The sequence below is a fragment of the Neolamprologus brichardi genome, chromosome 15 (assembly GCF_056152115.1).
Source record: "Neolamprologus brichardi isolate AB-2024 chromosome 15, ASM5615211v1, whole genome shotgun sequence".
Taxonomy (NCBI): domain Eukaryota; kingdom Metazoa; phylum Chordata; class Actinopteri; order Cichliformes; family Cichlidae; genus Neolamprologus; species Neolamprologus brichardi.
Window position 1 is genome coordinate 3,501,733 of NC_142118.1, and position 18,395 is coordinate 3,520,127.

At 41.0% G+C, this 18,395-nt stretch overlaps 1 protein-coding gene and 1 long non-coding RNA gene across 3 annotated transcripts in view; one reads left to right on the forward strand and one right to left on the reverse strand.

Annotated features, from left to right (window-relative positions):
* LOC102786270 (uncharacterized) overlaps window positions 1-18,395 on the reverse strand; it is a 33,155-nt gene that overhangs the window by 14,228 nt on the left and 532 nt on the right. Inside the window, exon 2 of the long non-coding RNA XR_015720752.1 lies at window positions 15,660-15,727. This is a non-coding gene — a long non-coding RNA (uncharacterized LOC102786270). The remainder of the gene's footprint in view (window positions 1-15,659; window positions 15,728-18,395) is intronic.
* clic5b (CLIC family member 5b) lies at window positions 2,072-17,430 on the forward strand. Of its 2 annotated transcripts, none has more exons than XM_035908702.2 (6): window positions 2,072-2,748; window positions 11,872-11,981; window positions 12,080-12,205; window positions 12,839-12,945; window positions 13,164-13,345; window positions 15,882-17,430. In XM_035908702.2, the coding sequence occupies exons 1-6, from the start codon at window positions 2,176-2,178 to the stop codon at window positions 16,044-16,046; spliced, it is 1,263 nt and encodes a 420-aa protein (XP_035764595.2). In that variant the 5' UTR covers window positions 2,072-2,175; the 3' UTR covers window positions 16,047-17,430. The 2 variants fall into 2 exon arrangements, with proteins under 2 accessions (XP_035764595.2, XP_087708861.1); XM_087852735.1 differs by lacking the exon at window positions 2,072-2,748 and adding an exon at window positions 6,797-7,142.

Here is an 18,395-nt window from a genome sequence, read left to right on the forward strand (position 1 = left end):
AGCGAATGGATTGAAAAAAAAAATCAGTCACTTAGTTGAACCATAAGATTCCTCTTTTTCAGACTGGAGTATAACTGTGCATGCAATCATGCCTAGCTTTTCCATTTCTTTGAAAAAAATAGTGATGGGGACTGTTTTGTAATTTTAATAATTTGGAATTAAAAAAATATTCTCACCCTGCAAAGAACATCCACCAAAGGAAGCTCAGCAGTCTCGTGATACCATCTTTTAACCTTTTAAAGTTGGGTTTTATTGTTCATCAATAACACAGATTCACCTCAGTAAGTAACACAGACTCTTTGCCTTAAAACTTCCTTCCTGTATTTTCCAATGGGTGAAGATAACATCTAATAGATGTCAAGCTCATTTTATATCAAGGGGCACATACAGCACACTTTAATCCTAGGTGGGTGACCGGCAGTGTTGGTCAAGTTACTTGAAAAAAGTAATCAGTAACTAATTACTGATTACTTCCCCAAAAAAGTAATCCAGTTACTTTACTGATTACTTATTTTCAAAAGTAATTACTTAGTTACTTAGTTACTTTTTAAAAACACGATTTACAACCTGAATAGGTGATAAAGTGATAGATCTTTCAGCCCAATTCTACTTTTTCTGCATAATCATCATACAAAATGTAATCAAATGGAAAAGTATCTTTTTAAAACTTGTTTTATTAGTTTTAATCTTTTAACTTTATGCATCAAGCAAAAATTTAATTATGCAACATTCACTGACTGGAAGAAATTATTTTAACATTTAAACTTTTTTCTGCACATTCCAGCACATAAAATAAAATAATTTTTTTTTCTGTGTTTACACTCAGTCTTTCAAATAGATGCAAGTAAAACACAGCAGAAAATAAATAAAGTCAAAGACTAGCGGTCCTGTTGCTCTATTTTCACCTGTAAAGCAGGAGTGGGGTAGGCGGAGGTTTACCCTGGTGCAGGTGTGCAGCGGTCAGTGGAAGAATCCGCGAGTTTCTCTGTGAGTTTCCCATTACGTCGTAGCTACTCGGTGCTTGTTTGGAAGTTTAGGGGTTTTTTCGCTGTAAAAAGAAGTTTTCTTCCCACGCACAACGGACACTAATGTTTTTGTCACTTTTTATGGAATCAAACTCAAAGTAAGGTCAGTACTTCCACGCTTTAAACGCTGCACGCTCATACACTCTCTGCACTCGATATATGATCCATTGTTGATCTGCACACAGCTGTTGTCACGAACGTCGCACTCGCTTACGTCACTGTCATGAGACATTCTCGCAAAAAAATCACGGTTTTAGTAACGCAGCGTTCCTACGGGAAAGTAACGGTAATCTAATTACCGTTTTTGCAATAGTAATCCCTTACTTTACTCGTTACCTGAAAAAGTAATCGGATTACAGTAACACGTTACAAGTAAAGTAGCGTTACCGGTGGAACTCCCCTTTCTGTCAGTATAAAGAAGTTTAATTACACATTTAATCTCTGAATGTAATAAAAAGACGACAGTATGTCTCAGTCATTCCACGTGACAAAGAAATGCTGGTGCTGTAAATGAAAGACGTGTCAGCATCACCGTTTGAGCTGAAACTGAAAGAAATAAATATGTAACATTACAGAAAAACTGGAAAACTCATTAAAATACATTTGAATGTCTGAAATTTTAAGCCCTCTTTTCTGCACCCATCCAGTGGATGTGTGTTTCTAAGTTACTGGCCACAAACAAAGCTTGCACCTCTGTCATCTTATAATCATTACAGTACCCACTATCCCCCTCTTTTCTATCTTACTGCCAGCCGCAGGGTGGAGGAAACCTGGCAAAGTGCATTTACACAGATTTTACGTAAGCAAGCCTAGAAAATGCACAAGGGCTCTACAGCTTATCAACCTTGCAAAGGTCCCAGAAGATTAAGTCATCGTGTTCTGATTTAAAGTTCTGAACGGTTTTCGGTGTTTATGTGCTGCTCTTTGTCCTTGCAAGCCATCACATTTAAAACCGGAATATCCGTGAAGGGGCACAGTCCTCGGCTTTTACGCTATCCACTCGTTAACTTGCAGGATCAAAGGTCTTTTATAAGTTATCACTGGAATTTGCTCAGTGCGCTCAGTGAGTCAGAGGCAGGCACACGGTGTGAAAACACGGACCACTCCAGCACTACTCCTCTACTTTCAACTTCAAGGTCTGCTGCCAGACATGGACAACATCTACGAAACACTAGATCATGAAGATGAGCCCGCAGGACGCGATCGCGTTGAGCCCAAATATGAGAACTCGGGTGAGGCGAGGGAGCAGCTGTACAGCGAGGTGCTGGTCCACAGGGCGTCTCAGGAGGAAGACCGCAGCTCCCCGGATTACATGGAGATCAGGGAAGGCGGCGAACGCAGCGACTCCTCTTCTTCATCCAGCGACAACGAGGACGCTAAAGCGAGAAAGAAAAAAGTGGAGCCCCAGCCTGCGGTGGAAGTGGAGGCACAGGTGCAGGAGGTGAGCGGCGAGGCGCACAACGGATCCAGGCGCTCATCGTCCTCCTCAGATTCATCCGCCTCACCCGGAGATCCTTGCGACGACCCGCCGTTTCAGAGGAAGATCCAGGAAGAGGATAACGCCGAAGATGGGATGATGATGGCCTACAGCCACCCTAAAACTGACCCCGAGCCACAGGAGTCTGTCGACTACACGCTTAAAACTCTGGAAAGTGTCACTTTGGATGAAAGCAGCTCTGCGCCAGCTGATCCCAACCAGCCTAACATCGCCCTGTACATTAAGGTGAGACATATGCTATACTATTTAAAACGAGCTCTGCAGGGTTGATCCAGGCATCAACAATACACAGCCTCGGGGTTCAGCATTTCACTGAGGCCAATTAGCAAGGTTATTATCGTTAACGAAAACTAACGAAATAACGAAAACTAGAAGTGAAAAAACATTTTCGTTAACGGAAATAAAAATAAAAACAAAAAAAGGAAAACTAACTAAAACTGGAATGAGTGTTCACAAAACTAACTAAAATTAACTGAATTTATAGCAAAAATGTGTTTAGTTTTCATTGATGTGTGCGTGTCATACAAGAGTCAAGGGTGAAAATGAAGTTTAGTTTCCAGATTTTTTTCTTGCTGTGTCTCATTATGCCAGCAGGTGGCAGTACGTTAGTCGAGTCGTCTGTGTCGCTGCTCCGTCCACGCGCAGAATCATGTCAGGAAAAGTCGGAAGAAAGCGCCAGAGTCCAATTTTGGATTACTTTGAATATGACTGTGTTTTGGATAAAGCAAGTGTCTTGTAGTGGAAACAGACAAATTATGAGGGACATTTCTAAAGGGAAAAAAATCCCACAAACCTTAAAGTGCACTTGAAAAGCTCACACAAGAAGGCTAACCTAGCTTACCTTGAGAAGATAAGGGAGCACACTCAACCCTCATCCCCAGAAACAGAAGCTAACCCCAGGCAAGGCAGCGTGATGCATCCCGAGACAACAGGACGGGGATATCTACACAACTGTGTGAGTCAATTACCTTCAAAACGTTTATCAATTCACTTGAACCAAAATTACGAACACCCGGTGCTGCAAGAGTTAATAGTCTCATTGGGGCCAAGATATACATTTTATAGTTGCCTGGTATCAATGGTTGTTCATCTGCCTTTATTTATTTATTTAAAGAACCCATAGGTGGGAATGTGAGTTGTCTGTCTCTGCGTGTTAGCCCTGCGACAGACAGGCGACCTGTCCAGGGTGCAGTATGGTAGCTGGAATAGCAACATACCCAAGGATAAGCAGAAGAGAATGACTGATATGATGAAACTGGGATTTTGTTACACTTAATTATTGCAAACACAACTAAAACTATAACTGAAACTAATCAAAACTAAACTGAAACTAAGGATTTTCAAAAAAATAAAAACTAAACTAAACTAGCAAACAATTGGTAAAAACTAATTAAAACTGATATAAAATTGAAAATCTGAAGTCAAAACTAAATAAAAATAAAAACTAATGAAAATTGCAAAACTATTAAAACCCTGCCAATTAGCGCATCCTTTTGAAGAGACATCTTTGTGAAGCCAGTTCTATGGAAATAAACACTCTCATCATTTGCTCCTGTGCATATTATATTATATTATAGAAATGATAATTCACCTCATTAGGCTTCCATGTGGTTACTAGTTAAGTCTAAATAGTTATATTTAAATATAAGTGTTACTAAGCTGCGTATATTTAGAACAGTGGTTCTTAACCTTGTTGGAGGTACCGAACCCCACCAGTTTCATATGCACATTCACTGAACCCCTCTCTAGTGAAAAATAAAATATGATTTTTTTCAAATTCAAGACATAGATATGTTTTTTACTGGTGCACAAAATGAGCCGTGCATGTCACGGCGGAGGCTCTGCCAAACCCCTCAGACCGACATACCGAACCCCTAGGGTTCGATCGAACCCAGGTTAAGAACCACTGATTTAGAAGAACAATGCATGTTTAAAAAAAAATAGTGCATAAGCAGTGATTTCATTGTATCCAAATCTTTGTGTGTGACTTTAATCCAGAGGCACTTTGCTGTAATAATTAACTTGTTTGCTTTAAGGTCACAGGAACCAGGGGTGAACTCTACGCTTGAGCAAATCCGTCTGTGTGTTTTATTTTTGGTGATACCTGCTCTGGTGAGCGTACTATCAGTTAATGCAGGGGTCACTTTGCTGATTAGGCTGCTGGCATCAAGTCAGTGAAAGTCATGAAATGGGTAATGGCAACAGGCTGTTTTGTTTTGTTTTTTTATTTTAAAATTGCCTCGTCTCCCTGTAGCGTGAAGCATTGTTGGGTGAGACGGTGAATGAGTTTGATTCCAGCTGTGTTTGTCATAATCTTCCTCGCCCACACGTTTCCTGTTTCCCTGTTTCCTCCACCATAAAACCAAAAAGGTGATTATGACAAGGAGAATAGAAAACACCAGACAGCTTTTCAAGAATAACAATGTTTTGTCTTTGAAAAAACCCCCCACATATTTCAGAGTGCAGTTTTTGTCTGAGCTGCTCCTTCTTCCTCGGTGAGCTGGAACGACATTGGCAGGATCTGAAAGCTCATCGCAGTCTACACACTTAACACACTCAGCGTACAAAACTACATTATATCACAATTACGATAAATATGCAGCATAGTTCACCCCCGAAGACCGTAGGAGACAACAGACGTGATAACATCCCACCCTCTATCCTTTATGTGTCTTTCCGTCGATGCGTTTCCCAACAGTTTAATCATCAACAATGGCCATAAACTTAACACGAGCTCCACCATAAAAGTAGGAAGGTGAGTTATGAGGTCACGTCTCTGAGGGGAAAATTTAAAATGAAACCTCCACAGTCAGATAAAGTGGGCGGCCCTAGGCTATCAACAGTATCGCTAACGTGCACTTTTACTGGCTCTGTCACTGTTTTTGTGCGATAAGACCTTTTTCACATAACTGCAACTGTCCAAGACTCTTCAGCAGTTCTGGCTCGTGCGTATACGCCGTTCACACACTCCCCGTCACCTCAGTTCCGGAAAGAGACAATTCTCTGTAACCGTTTGATGTTTATGGTGAATGATTAGCCCAGCGAGTCGCTGATTTGAACTTCCCTTTGTTTCAAAGGGATCGAAACGCCAAGGCCATATCTTAGAAACCACTAATGGTCCCATTATTATTGATTTAAATGACTGATTTAGAAATCCATGACAAGAAAAGATACTTTTACTCACTGTTTTAACACGAGTTACAGTTTCTGTGACTGCACACTAAATGTAAGGCTGGAATAAAGGGGAAACCGTTAGTGTGATTCAGCACTAACCTCCTTTGTCCATGTTTAAGTCCATTTGTTGAAAGAATTACAAGCTACAGGTGATAAGAGTCTTGGTGGTGGAAATTTGAAACAATCTTCTCATCTAGACTTTATTATTATTATTATTCTTTTTCTAAATGAATATAAATCCAGTTGTGACATATTTTTGGTATCCTCAGCTCGTTATTATGGATAGTCTTCCCTCATTTTGGTGCTGTTCACTCAGTAACTTTGCAAATAAACTAACTAAGACCTAAAATAACACATTCAGACACTGTTCAAGATTTTCCATCCTGAACTCTGATAATGAGCACCTTCTTCCTCTGCAGCTCCCTTTTAATTGGTTTGTGCTGCAAGTTGGTACACCAGCCAGGAGAGGGAGCTGCTCTATAAATAGAAACAGTTAAAACGTTTCTCTCCAGCCGAGCCATCTGTCTCCTCTTTGCTGTTTTCATCAAACTTTCTTTCTCAGATCTATCTCTCATAAGCCACACACACACACACCTCTTTCCCTTGGCCTCTTTCTGCAAACAAATGCTAATTTTTGCCTTAAAACTGCAGCCGTGCATCAATAATTTATAGAGGAATCTTCTCTAGTCTGCTGCTGGTGATCAAATATAACCTGCCAGAGTCAAACACATGTGAACATGAATTAAATATAAATGCTGCTGCACAACTACTCGGTAACTGATGGACTGACAGCCTCGGAAACTCAAAGTGACGCAAATAGTGTCCCATTTTTGGCAATGTTGTCAGATGGGGAGAATATATTATTGATGGTTTGGGTGTTCAGGAAGTGTTTCATCAGTTTGGCAAAAAAAAAAATAATACAATAAAACATGTAATAGTGGAAAATATTGAAAAATAAGAATGTGTCAGCTGTGGGACAGAGAGATAAGGGAGTAAGTGCTGCCTGTGATGCGATTTTGATGTCAGGTTCGGTTGCAGTGGTGGGAAGAGAGACACGGGGCTCCACCCCCTCTGCTATAGACTGACACCTGTTTTCCACTTTGTGTCAGTGAGATCTAATGCTGCCCTCCATCTGTGTCTAAATCAGAGCACAGGGCTGTGACTATCACCTGGACCGACTTTCAGCCTCACCCAGGAGACACAAACGGAGCAGAAAACTGCCTTTACAGCTGCAAACGGTGGCGAAGGTGAAGGGAACAGAACTTCCTTAGGTGTGAGAGAGGATAACCTCAGAGAAGATAAAAATTTCTCCTCCATTTTTTTTGTCTTTCCAGAAGATGTAGAGCTCCAAGGATAAAAAAGGACACATAGTTTAAAAAAAAGTAAAAGAAAAAGGAATCATGTCTGATGAAGATAGAGACCCTGATATTGAACTTTTTGTAAAGGTAAGATAGACACAAAACTATGACTGCAGTGAGGTTTTGATAACATTTGAGGGACCAAGTATTGCCTGAATTTCTCAAATGAGCATCGCTGCGTGTTATGGAGCAGTTGCGTAACCCAATAGCGGAGGTAGAGTTACAGCAGCACCAGCAAGCACCCCGACCCAGGATGGTTGTGACAGTGATACCGAAGCTGCTTGTTGATGGTGAGAAGCTCACATCAGGCCATGCAGTGGTACTGTTACTTCAGTCCACACTTTTTCAGGCAGGACTGTGCTATGCAGTCAGCGGAGAATCTGTCTAATGTCTCAGATGTAAAACAGACATTGCATTCCTGAGTTGAAATCTGCAGTTTTCAGCAGCAGCAAAGATGTTGGTAGAAACATGACTTCCAGTGGATGAACAACTTTTAAGATCTTTGTTTTTTGGGGGCAAACTTTTAAAGTACCTTTTAAAGACTTGACTTATAATGCTATACCTGAAGTTTCTATGTTCCAGTAACAAATGAAAATGAACGTTAACGCAGACAACTACCCAAATAGATCTCTGGAAGAAATTCAAGATTGCTACCAAGTGGTGAGGCTTGCTTGTTCAAGGGCCTTTCAAAAAGATGTTTTATATAAGATAGCATGTAGGATGGAAACTTTGAAACAGGTAATAATAAAGTGAAAAAAAATTGATAACAGTTTGAAGGTGGTAGAATCAGTGGACACAGCAGTGGTGTTTTGTTCTCTATAAAAATCTTTACTTCAGGTCCCCTGAGGAATCACACAGGCAGATGGATACACCTGAGGCAGGTGGAAAAGCTAACCTGCTGCCTGGATGCACAGTTCTAATTAGCTGGTGAGAAGTCTGACTTTCTGCAGGCACTTCGGAGGTCAACTAATTAACTTTTAGGCCTTTATCTTTGATTTAGTTTGTAAACTGTCATTTTCTTTCAATAAATCTTAATGAAACAAATTGTATTAATATATAGAGAGAGTGACTACGATCCTAATATAATAATTTATTCATCGTGCTACGATCTACATGGATCTGATGGCTAGAGAACTATCATGCTCCACCCCACATGCAGGAATTAGCCTATAAACGGTGACTATCGGGGGTTTTGTGAATTGGTGTGATGAATCCTTCCTTTTACTTAATGTGTCTAAAACTAAAGACATGATTATTGATTTTAGGAAGTCCTCTTATAGCTCATCACCTACTATCATTAAAACTGCAGATATTGGGATGGTTGAGAGTTATAAATATCTAGGTGTGGTACTTGACCATAAACTGTGTTTTGAATCTCATGCTGATGCCACTACTAAAAAAGTTCAACAAAGACTGTTCTTTTTAAGGAAAATTAGATCTTTTAATGTCTCATCTGAGATGTTGTCCTTGTTTTATAGAAGTTTTATCGAATCTGTGATGTCTTTTTATATCGCTGCCTGGTTTGGTAACCTGACGGTGAAGAATAAGAATCGGTTGGGACTTCTGGTAAAAACTGCTAGCAAAATTTCAGGCCGCTGGCAAGATAGACTTTTGGCCATTTACAATAGAGATGTGCTTAGAAAGGCTCATTCTATTATTAATTGTGTGAACCATCCACTTCACAGTGAGTTTGAGTTGTTGCCTTCCGGCCGCCGTTTTAGAGTACCTCCGAGGAGGACTAAAAGACTCCAGGTCTCTTTTATCCCTACTGCGTCTTGTCTCCTTAATGGCAAATAATTGTCCTTGAACTTTCTATCATTATTATTGTTATTATTATTTTATAGTATTGTTCTGTTTATTTTTATCCTCCTGCTGCTAAACTAATTTCCCCTTGTTGGACAATAAAGAAATTGAATTGAATAGGAGTCTTATGTGCACTAGAGGGATCAATCTTAGCAGTTTTAATCTTTGTATGCCTTTAGAAATTACAGTATTATTCTGTGAATGATTGTAGTATCGATGTTTTCAGTTAATATGTCAGAACCCCATTTATGAATTCTTAGTTAAAATGCAGGCTTAGGCAAACTAAGGACACCAAAACCCAGTTATAGTTATAGCATAACACAGCACGTGATGGATCGTATGACGTGAGAGCCCCCAACAGTCATCATCTGATCACTCAGCAGCTCCGTGCTCCCACGTTCCTCGGGCCTAGCGGTCTAGCTGTGTGTGGCAGCTTTTGTGCTCTGTGTTCTAGATGTTGATTGGCGATTATTTGAGGCCAGTGTATTGTGTTACCACCATGCGACTGAGCCTGGCCATAACAATACACAGACAGCACTGAGAGCATCAATGGCTGGCGTCCATACAGTTGGCTCAGCTACTTTGAGCCTGACGGCCCTTTTATTTCTGGTCTTTGCTAGGAGCTGTTTACTGATGATGGACGTCTGTGGTGAATGTCAAAATATTTTTTTGAAGGGATTGTTTGTGTGTCCAATTATTTGTTATACTGGTCATTCAAAGGTTTTAGTGACATAAATAGTGAAATAGCATGCGATGAAGTTCATCTGCTGTTCTAATAACTTTAATGTGGTCAATGGTCAGACTTGTCACACTTGTCATGTAATGACCGGGACGTCATTGCACTCACATATTTGTTATGTGTTGTGTGCGACTGCAGGTCTGCAGGTCGAACGCTGCTCTCCGTGCCCCAGGGGCCAATGAACCAGCTTATCAGAATCACCATGTATAATTCAGACGGTTCACTGGATCAGATGTCACCGTTTGTGCTCCTCTGAGTATCCGTGCATGCCGACACATAATATCAGTGCATGTACACAAGCATATGATAGGAAGGAAGTGATTCTGTGCAGCTTTGTCTTCATCAGAAAATAAATAAATAAATAAAAATACAACGTTTAAAGAGAAAAGCAATGAACAGGTGAATCAAATCAAACCCGTTACCTGATTTAAATGTGGCTCATGTTCGACAGCACATCCTCTCCCATGTCAGGACAATGTGCCCTGCTACTTTTTAGATCTTTCGGTGGAAGTCCTCTTGCATTCGTGTCTCTACTATGCACGCTGGATCCCCCCCAATGGGTCAAAACAGAGACGCTTCCACCTGATTCTCATTTTCAGGATGTGCACGGGAGGCACAGGAAGGCCGATCTTGTGAATCAGGCATTAGGACCACATAAACCTCCTCCCATTTCTCTGTACGGGTAGATGATGGAACCCTGGCACATTATGCCCATTTTAACTTGTTCATTCAGTACCATCTTCTCATACACATCTGTGCTGCTGCAATCTGCATGGCTGCTATTTCTAGATTACTATGCAGAAGTTTTCGTCAGGCTCCACTTGCACTTGTGCCTCAGCACTCAACACATCGAATCTCCTCTAGTGTGTCGAAACATTGATTATTCAGCTTGATCTTTATTTACAGGAAGTGAGCAAAGCGGTAGGTATCTCAGTCTAGTGTGTCGTCCAGGTAGTGAAGAAAATTGTGTTGGAGCAGACAGAAAATTTCCTGTGCTTTCTGTGCACTTTGAGCAGGCACGAGACAACTTGCTGACAAGCACCACAGTTCATCCTCCAAACATGTTTTGTGCCAGTTTGAGACAGAAGTTGATTTGAGGTCTGTGGTGAAACTGCAGAGCACACAGTTTAAGTGGTCAGAAGGGGACTTCCAGGGAGCAAACTATAAATAGCACACGTGGCTGAGAACATGACCTTGAATGTGAGAATGGCCAAGAGTAAATGAGGCCAGGTTTTTAACTTTTAAGGACCTTCTCTCAGAGCTTTTTGATCAAAGCACAAGCGTACTGCCTAAAATCAACAACCTTGGGCACTGTTGATACACTGCTCACAGGCACTCGTATGGTCAGCATCTGCAAAATAACAGCTACTTTAAATTCATCCAGTTCGTGTGAAACAGCAATCCCCTGTGAGCAAACACCCACTGACAGTGGGGAGGAAGAAACCTCTGACTTAACCAGACTCAAGGAGGTGCCTGAAGCCACGCGGCACGAGTGGGTGGGTTACGGTTGGGAACAACAACAACAGACAATCCAGAGAGAAATACTAAGAGCAAAAATGCAGCTTCAGAAAACAGAGACGTGTGCAGAAAGCTACAAGGAGACAAAAACATAGACGACAGCACAGAGAAGACACAGTGTTAATGGCCTGTAATAAACGCATATACAGGAAGAGAGGAAAGGAGATCCAGTAAGTGTATACTGCACTGACTGTGTAAATACTGACGTTATTGAACCTACTGTAAAAGTTTAAGTATTGTTACTTAAACTTAAGTGCACTGGTAATAATTAGCCAGTCATGTCTTACATAATTATTGAAATTATCACTGGTTATTTTTCTTCTAAGTGTTCTAAGTGGTTATATCTGATAGTTTTTATGTACTAATATAATAAAAAAGAAACAGGATGTTTCCTTCACCGTACTGGTCCACTTGGGAAAGTAAATATGTTGGGCATTTTTTTGGCCTTCAGACAATAATTCTGATTGCTACAAGTATGCAGTTCACATCAGATAATAACACGTGCACAGACGGTAGGTTTAGTTTGACTCTGTCACAATGACCTATTTATGTGTGCTTATGTAATGTTATATGTTACTTATTGGAACAACTATATCAGGTAAAGAGTGAGTTAACACTTATCGCTTAAGATAACAGGTGCCTTATCCCTGTTAGTAGCAAGGTTGTTACATTGTTACCAAAGGGTCACGTACTTGCTTCCCACAGCTGAATTAGAGAAACAAGATGTAAGTCTTTTCATCCTTTGTCTGCTTCCAGGCGGGCAGCGATGGAGAAAGCATCGGCAACTGTCCCTTCTCTCAGCGCCTCTTCATGATCCTCTGGCTCAAAGGAGTCATGTTCAACGTCACGACCGTCGACCTCAAGAGGTGAGGTTACAAAAAGCCAAGTTTGCAAACATGAAAACAAAACGTGCTAACGTCGCCCGCTCACGACATTCTGCTTTCTCCGCGTGTGTCTTCTGCAGGAAGCCGGCAGATCTGCACAACCTGGCTCCAGGGACGCACCCTCCTTTCCTGACCTTCGAAGGAGAGGTCAAGACAGACGTCAACAAGATTGAAGAGTTTCTCGAGGAGACACTCTGTCCTCCAAAGTAATTCAACTAGAGGGTTTTCCATAACAGAGTATCAGATTATACCACCAACTACACACATCCTGGTTTGGCTGGATTTATTTCACTTCAGCAGCACTGCTGAAAGAACAGGAAACTCTTTAGTCCAGTAAAAGAGTGCTGGATCTGATGAAGGCTGACGTTAACAGAGATTACTGTTTATAGCTGCTGCAAATCTATTTTGAGTTGATATACAGTATAATGTAAGTGTCCCGGGTATGTTTTTTTGTACTTTTAATTCCTAAATGCAAAACCTTTAACACTCTACATCCAAAGCTTTATTAACAAATTCTGATTTGGGTAATTTTAGTAAAAGAGCCTAAGAGGGTTCTTGTTGTTGTTATTCCAGTAAAAATGACCAGAGTCAGCGTGTGAGCGTTTGCAGAGAAAAATGTCAGATTAACTAAATCTTTATTTTATTGCCTGTAAAGTTTTTTACATTATAAACCGACCTCGGTGTGAGAAGCTTAAGGGGCGAGTAGCCAGCTTGGTGAGAGTATGTAACATGTTTGGAGTGTGAGCTGAGTTTCAGCCCAGGTGTTAATGCTATCCAGATGGTTTGGTCTGACTGGGTCTCTGACTGCCTCTCCTGCCCCTGTCCCCCCATCCACTCAGGTATCCCAGACTGGCTGCCAAGCACAGAGAGTCCAATACAGCTGGAAACGACATCTTTGCCAAGTTCTCAGCCTACATCAAGAACACCAAACCAGAAGCCAACGCTGGTGGGCTGCTTATTTCATGCCATTTACATTCACACATGTACATGCGCAACGGAACAAGATGAAATCATGCGGGAGTGATTCCTAAAACCCTCCACTAGGTGGTAGCAGAGTCCACTTTTTATGCACGAGCTCATGCCGTTTGCTTTGCTGCCACCTAGTGAGGTTAGCGCCACACGTGCTCCGTCACCTTTTAAAGGTGTTGTATCTGTGCGTTTTAGCTCTAGAGAAAGGTTTAACCAAAGCCCTGAAGAAGCTGGATGACTACCTTAACAACCCATTGCCAGAGGAGATCGATGCAAACAGCATGGAGGAGGAGAAGGGCTCCAACCGATGCTTCCTGGATGGGAACGAGTTCACTCTGGCAGACTGCAACCTCCTGCCCAAACTCTACATAGTGAAGGTAAAGAAATATGGCATGAGAGGAAAATTATTGAGGGGCAGTAATTAGCGGTGGTGATTCTACAGCTGCGTTGCCCTTCAACAATCATTCTTTACAGGCCCCTTATTATTCTCAGATGAGATTTTCATATCGGTACCTTGAGCAATCCAGATCCTATTATCTGTTTAAGTTAGACGTGTGTTTTTCCAAGTAACCTTTAAAGCACACACCAGTTTGTCCAAGTTCAAACCACCTTATGAGGTCAGTTTCTGCAATATTGGACTTTGTTAAAAAGTTTCCTACATTTTCACGGGCCAAACAAGTTTTCCAGTCTACAGTAAGGTTCACAGAAGTTGTCATATCAAGCTGTTCCTCTATTAAAGCTGGTGATAAATAAACACTTTGATATATCAAAACCAGATTTAGTACACGGATTTTGAACTTTTTGATAATGAATTCAGTGTTTTGCTGAATTGAGTAATAAAGGCTGTGGTAATAAACCTAATATGTGCTTGATGATGATGATGATGATGTGTTTGCCTTAAATTGGTGTCTGGTAACACCCGGGGAGGTCCCAAGCAGTATTACAGTTAACTAAAACGAAATGTCAACATACGTTATAGTTTAAGTTATAACAGAAACTAGAGACTGTAAATAAATGAAAATTAACTGAAACAATGTGTATTTAAAAAGAAAGAAAGAATTGAAGTCAAATAAAAGTATACAGTCAAAAATCGTCAACAATATGGTCGAATCTGTCAACAGCCTGCCTGAGGAGCCTGCAGTCCAAATGAGACTCGGGGTGTCCACAAATGTTGCATTTGTATTCAATTTTGTGCCACAGGAATACATGAATGATTAAAAAAAAGACTAAAACTAACACTGGAACTAATAAAAACTAAACTAAAATAAGTAAATCTATTCTGGAAACCAGCAGGATCTGAAAAGAAAGTAAAAAGGAAAAAAGGAAAAGATTGAAAATGTCAAGCAACTCTGGCCCCAAGATGTGTTTAAGTTAGTTTTGCTCTTAACTTTGTTTTCCACAGCCACAATTTTTAAAAATCAGATTTTTAGACTTAAAAAAATAGTTTTCTCTTTTCCTAATTAAGGAAAAAAAACTATCTTGAATTTGTTATTTGGGGCATTTAGTGTCCATATGTCAAATTATTAGTAGCTAAAGGTTATACTGATAAATCCCATATTTAGTCCAGGAGGACACAACAAAATGTAAGAACACAAAGTCCCTTTAAAAGTTTTTGTTTTAAACTAAAACTACAATTTTTAACAAGAGCAGGTCCTTTCTACGGTGGGTTAATATATCAGGCAGATAAGCATTCACCACTGGAGGAAAGTATCTAACCAGCATGTCCTGTTCCTGCAGAGCTGACTTACTTAACTCTTTAAGACCAAGAACCAAGTCCGCCAGAGCTTATATTATATTTTTACATGCTGTGGAGCCATTTTTGGGAGCATTTCAAGTTGATATACATCAATACAACCATTATAGCCCAAATTTTAATAATATGTCTGCATTAAGTGCATAGTAATTACATAAATTGCAAAAAAGTGCAATAAACTACAAAAAAATTGAAAATCGTTTTTGTTTTTTTAACATATATTTCTAGTTAGAGAAATTTAAGAGGCTTATCCCTCAAAACTGTAAATACAAAAAAGTTGCACAAACTAGTTTCCCACCACAGGACATTTATTTTGAGTGTCTTCATAGTTTTATTTTTGAAATACACCAATTTTTATACACTGCAGGAAAAACGAAAATAAATATTATAATGCAAATTTGCAAAAAAGCAGCATATGCATCAAAATAAACTATTTCCAGCAGTGCAATATGAGTCCTAAGCATCCCAGAAACGACACAGAAAGTCATAAAGTCAAACATAACTTTTAAAAACACCAGTAAAGGCTCATGAGGCCCTGATGGTAAAAAAGTACATTTTGACGTCACTTCCGGTTTCGGGCAGGACATGGCGGACATGCGATAGTTCGCGCTGATGGACGTAGGAAGTGTTACAAACAGCTGATCGGATCGGCAAAGCGTGTTTCTGGAATATTATGTTTTTGTTGCGGCAAGTGCTTTTTATGCAGTTTTTGCAAAGCTTTATGTGGAAGGAAACTGTGACCGAGGACAAGCTGATGGCATAAGATGTAAGTACAACTCCTCCGGTTTCATATGCAAAAAAAATTATTGCGCTAGCTTATGTGGTTGCAGAGCTACCGGGATTTAAAAATAGTTATGCAAAACAGAGCGTGCCCGCTCTGACCGGCTTTAAAGGGTTAATGTTTCATTGGTTTTGCAGTGGAAGTATTTCTGACTTACCTTTTGGATGCAGAGCACAGACGATACACAGGGTAGTGCTGGAAGGCATTCATTCTTACATTCACGAGCTTAAAAAAAAAGCATAAATGTTATTAGTTTTGTTTCAAAATGGCAAACTGGAACACCTCATCCAAAAAACATACCTCCTGGAGGGTGCTGAAGATATCAGCTCGAGTCTGAATGAACGGGGTAGTTTAATTATCGCCTTGCATTCTCTCCTAGGTTGTTGCTAAGAAATACCGCAACTACGACATCCCAGCGGAAATGTCGGGGGTGTGGCGCTACCTGAACAACGCCTCCACGCGTGACGAGTTCACCAACACCTGTGCTGCCGACACTGAGATCGAGACCGCCTACAAAGACGTGGCGAGGAGACTGGCCAAGTAGCCCGACCTGAGCGCGAGGAAAAATAAACCGGCAACACACATCATAAAGAAAACATCCCCCATGAACGTAACACGCGACTGTCCTTTGTGAGATCCTTGTCTGTCATAATAAACAAGCCCGATGTCTTTGTTTCAGCTCCAGATGTGGATGGACTTGAGCTACTCGGTGCACAGTGTGTATGGTATTTCAATCACCTCAGCAGAGACACGGCAAAGCAGAAGTGGAGCAGAAGATAAATCAAACACATTTAACGTGATTCGCATTTCAAAGCCAGGTTCCAACGTTGCTGCTGTGAGACTTCTGACATAACTCTTTTTGCTCAAATGTGATTGTGTCTGTCTGTATTTATTCCTCATAACACAAAGCTCCCTTTCATACCTACTCTACCGCACGGCCAAACATTTTACTAGCTGCTGATGTCGAGGTCGTTCACTTTATTTATTCCCGAGCCCACATAAGTCTAGTCTGACTCCAGTGTTTATTATCGGGCTCTGGCTCCTGGGGAGACACCTTGATTCATCTATGATTGATGATTGATGCTAATTGTTTGCTGAATATGACTGTTCCACTCTGCAGTTTCATTTTCAGTTCATTACTGTGGGTGTTGCTGTAGTTTCTTTTTCTTTTTCTTTTCTAATGCTTCTGAAAATTTGATGTAAAGGCAAAAAATATATATATTATTCAAATATATGCTCGACAAAAAGAACAAATGTACCTAATAAGGGCATTAAAAGTTTAGAACGAGGCTTGTTTCTGAACTGCTTGCATGCGTGAATGTCTTTCAAACCAATTCGGAGCCTTCGGAAATATGAAAACTCCACAGATACGTGGCTGTATTTGGAAGTATGAGAAATCCATGCCAATGTCACTGATGGATTCATTCTGAAAAATGTATTGCAGCCAGAGCTGGGACGTTTGTTTTGCCTCAAGCTATTAGTGTTCAGTCTCGAGTATTGATTTTGTCTTAAGTTACGCATGATATTATAAATGGAGAGAGTATTTATTTAGCAGCCCCAATCAGGCCTGATTAGCCAGAGCCATTAGTGCTGCGATGAAAAGCGTCTTCCAGGCCAGGTCCGCGATGGTCAGGAGCCCTGCCCTCCAGCCCTTCATCAGAAAGACATTTCCTCCTCTCTGAGGACTTCATCAACATCCGCAGCCTAAAAGTTAAAGTTCAAAAGTTTCATTGTCTAGCAGAGGACAGAGAAATTTGTCTCGGGGCTTATCGTCTTTGGCTTGCTGTCGGGCTTGCAACTATAGCGCGACTTCCTTGAAGAACCATAAGGCTCTTGTGTGGTTTGGACAAACACATGATATGAAACTGGAGCATGATGACTGAAAGGCTTTCTCATTGCAAAGCTCTACAAATAAAATAATATTTTCACAGATCTGCTTCTGCCTTTTCTTTTCTTTTCCAGCTAAGGTAATCAATCAACATCCACGCTTGCAGGTTGTCAGGAAGGGGAAGGCTGAGCAAGTCTCTCTGGGTGATAGTGAAGGTGCTGGAGGGGAGACTGGATCCCGGTTCTGAAAAAGGGTTAAAGTGTGCAGTACTGAGTTGATCAAATCCAGTGGTGCAGGTCTGTTTCTCTATCCATAACAGAGAAAGAAAGAAGGGGGGAGAGAGAGTGATGACCGTTGACAGGCTTAAATAGAGGCTTCCATGCCAGGGATCAAACGCCATCCCTCTTCTCCACTCTCTCATTAAGACGGAAAACCCGAGCGCCGCCATCCGATCTGTCTCCATTTTTCCTCAAAGGAGTCTAACTTGAAAGATCTGCGCCTGTCGGATTTACAATGGTGGGCGAGTGGTGTTTACTGAGACGCGGCCTTGCCAGAAACAACAGTCAAAGAAAATAAATGGAGCCTGCCTAGTGTTTCCACAGGAGTAAGGAAATATGGAGCGAGACTTGTGCCTTGCTGTTTGGTAATTAGTACCTAAACATCCCTGTCCTTGGATCCCATCGCTCACATCCAACATTTCTGCAAGCTGGATAATATACAGTGGAGCATTAGCGTCAAACACGTCTGGTCATGGGGCCTGGCACGCCACATTAATCTGTTATTACATTCCCAGTGGATCTACCAGTCGCTGGCCTTGGCTTGGCCACCATAGCGCAGGGAGTCCATATAGGCTGACAGGGGACTCACACAGTGCACTTTTATAGCCAGGTTTAGTAAACCTTTTCAGCTCAGGCATAAATTTTGTAAATTGAGTCTTGCTTTGAGACCTGAGCTGATTAAAACAAACGGGTGTGCTTGACGTGTGAGGACCTACCAGAAACAGACCTGTGATCCAATTAAGGGCCAGACCCATAGTTTAAGAAATACTGCCATATAGGCCCCTGT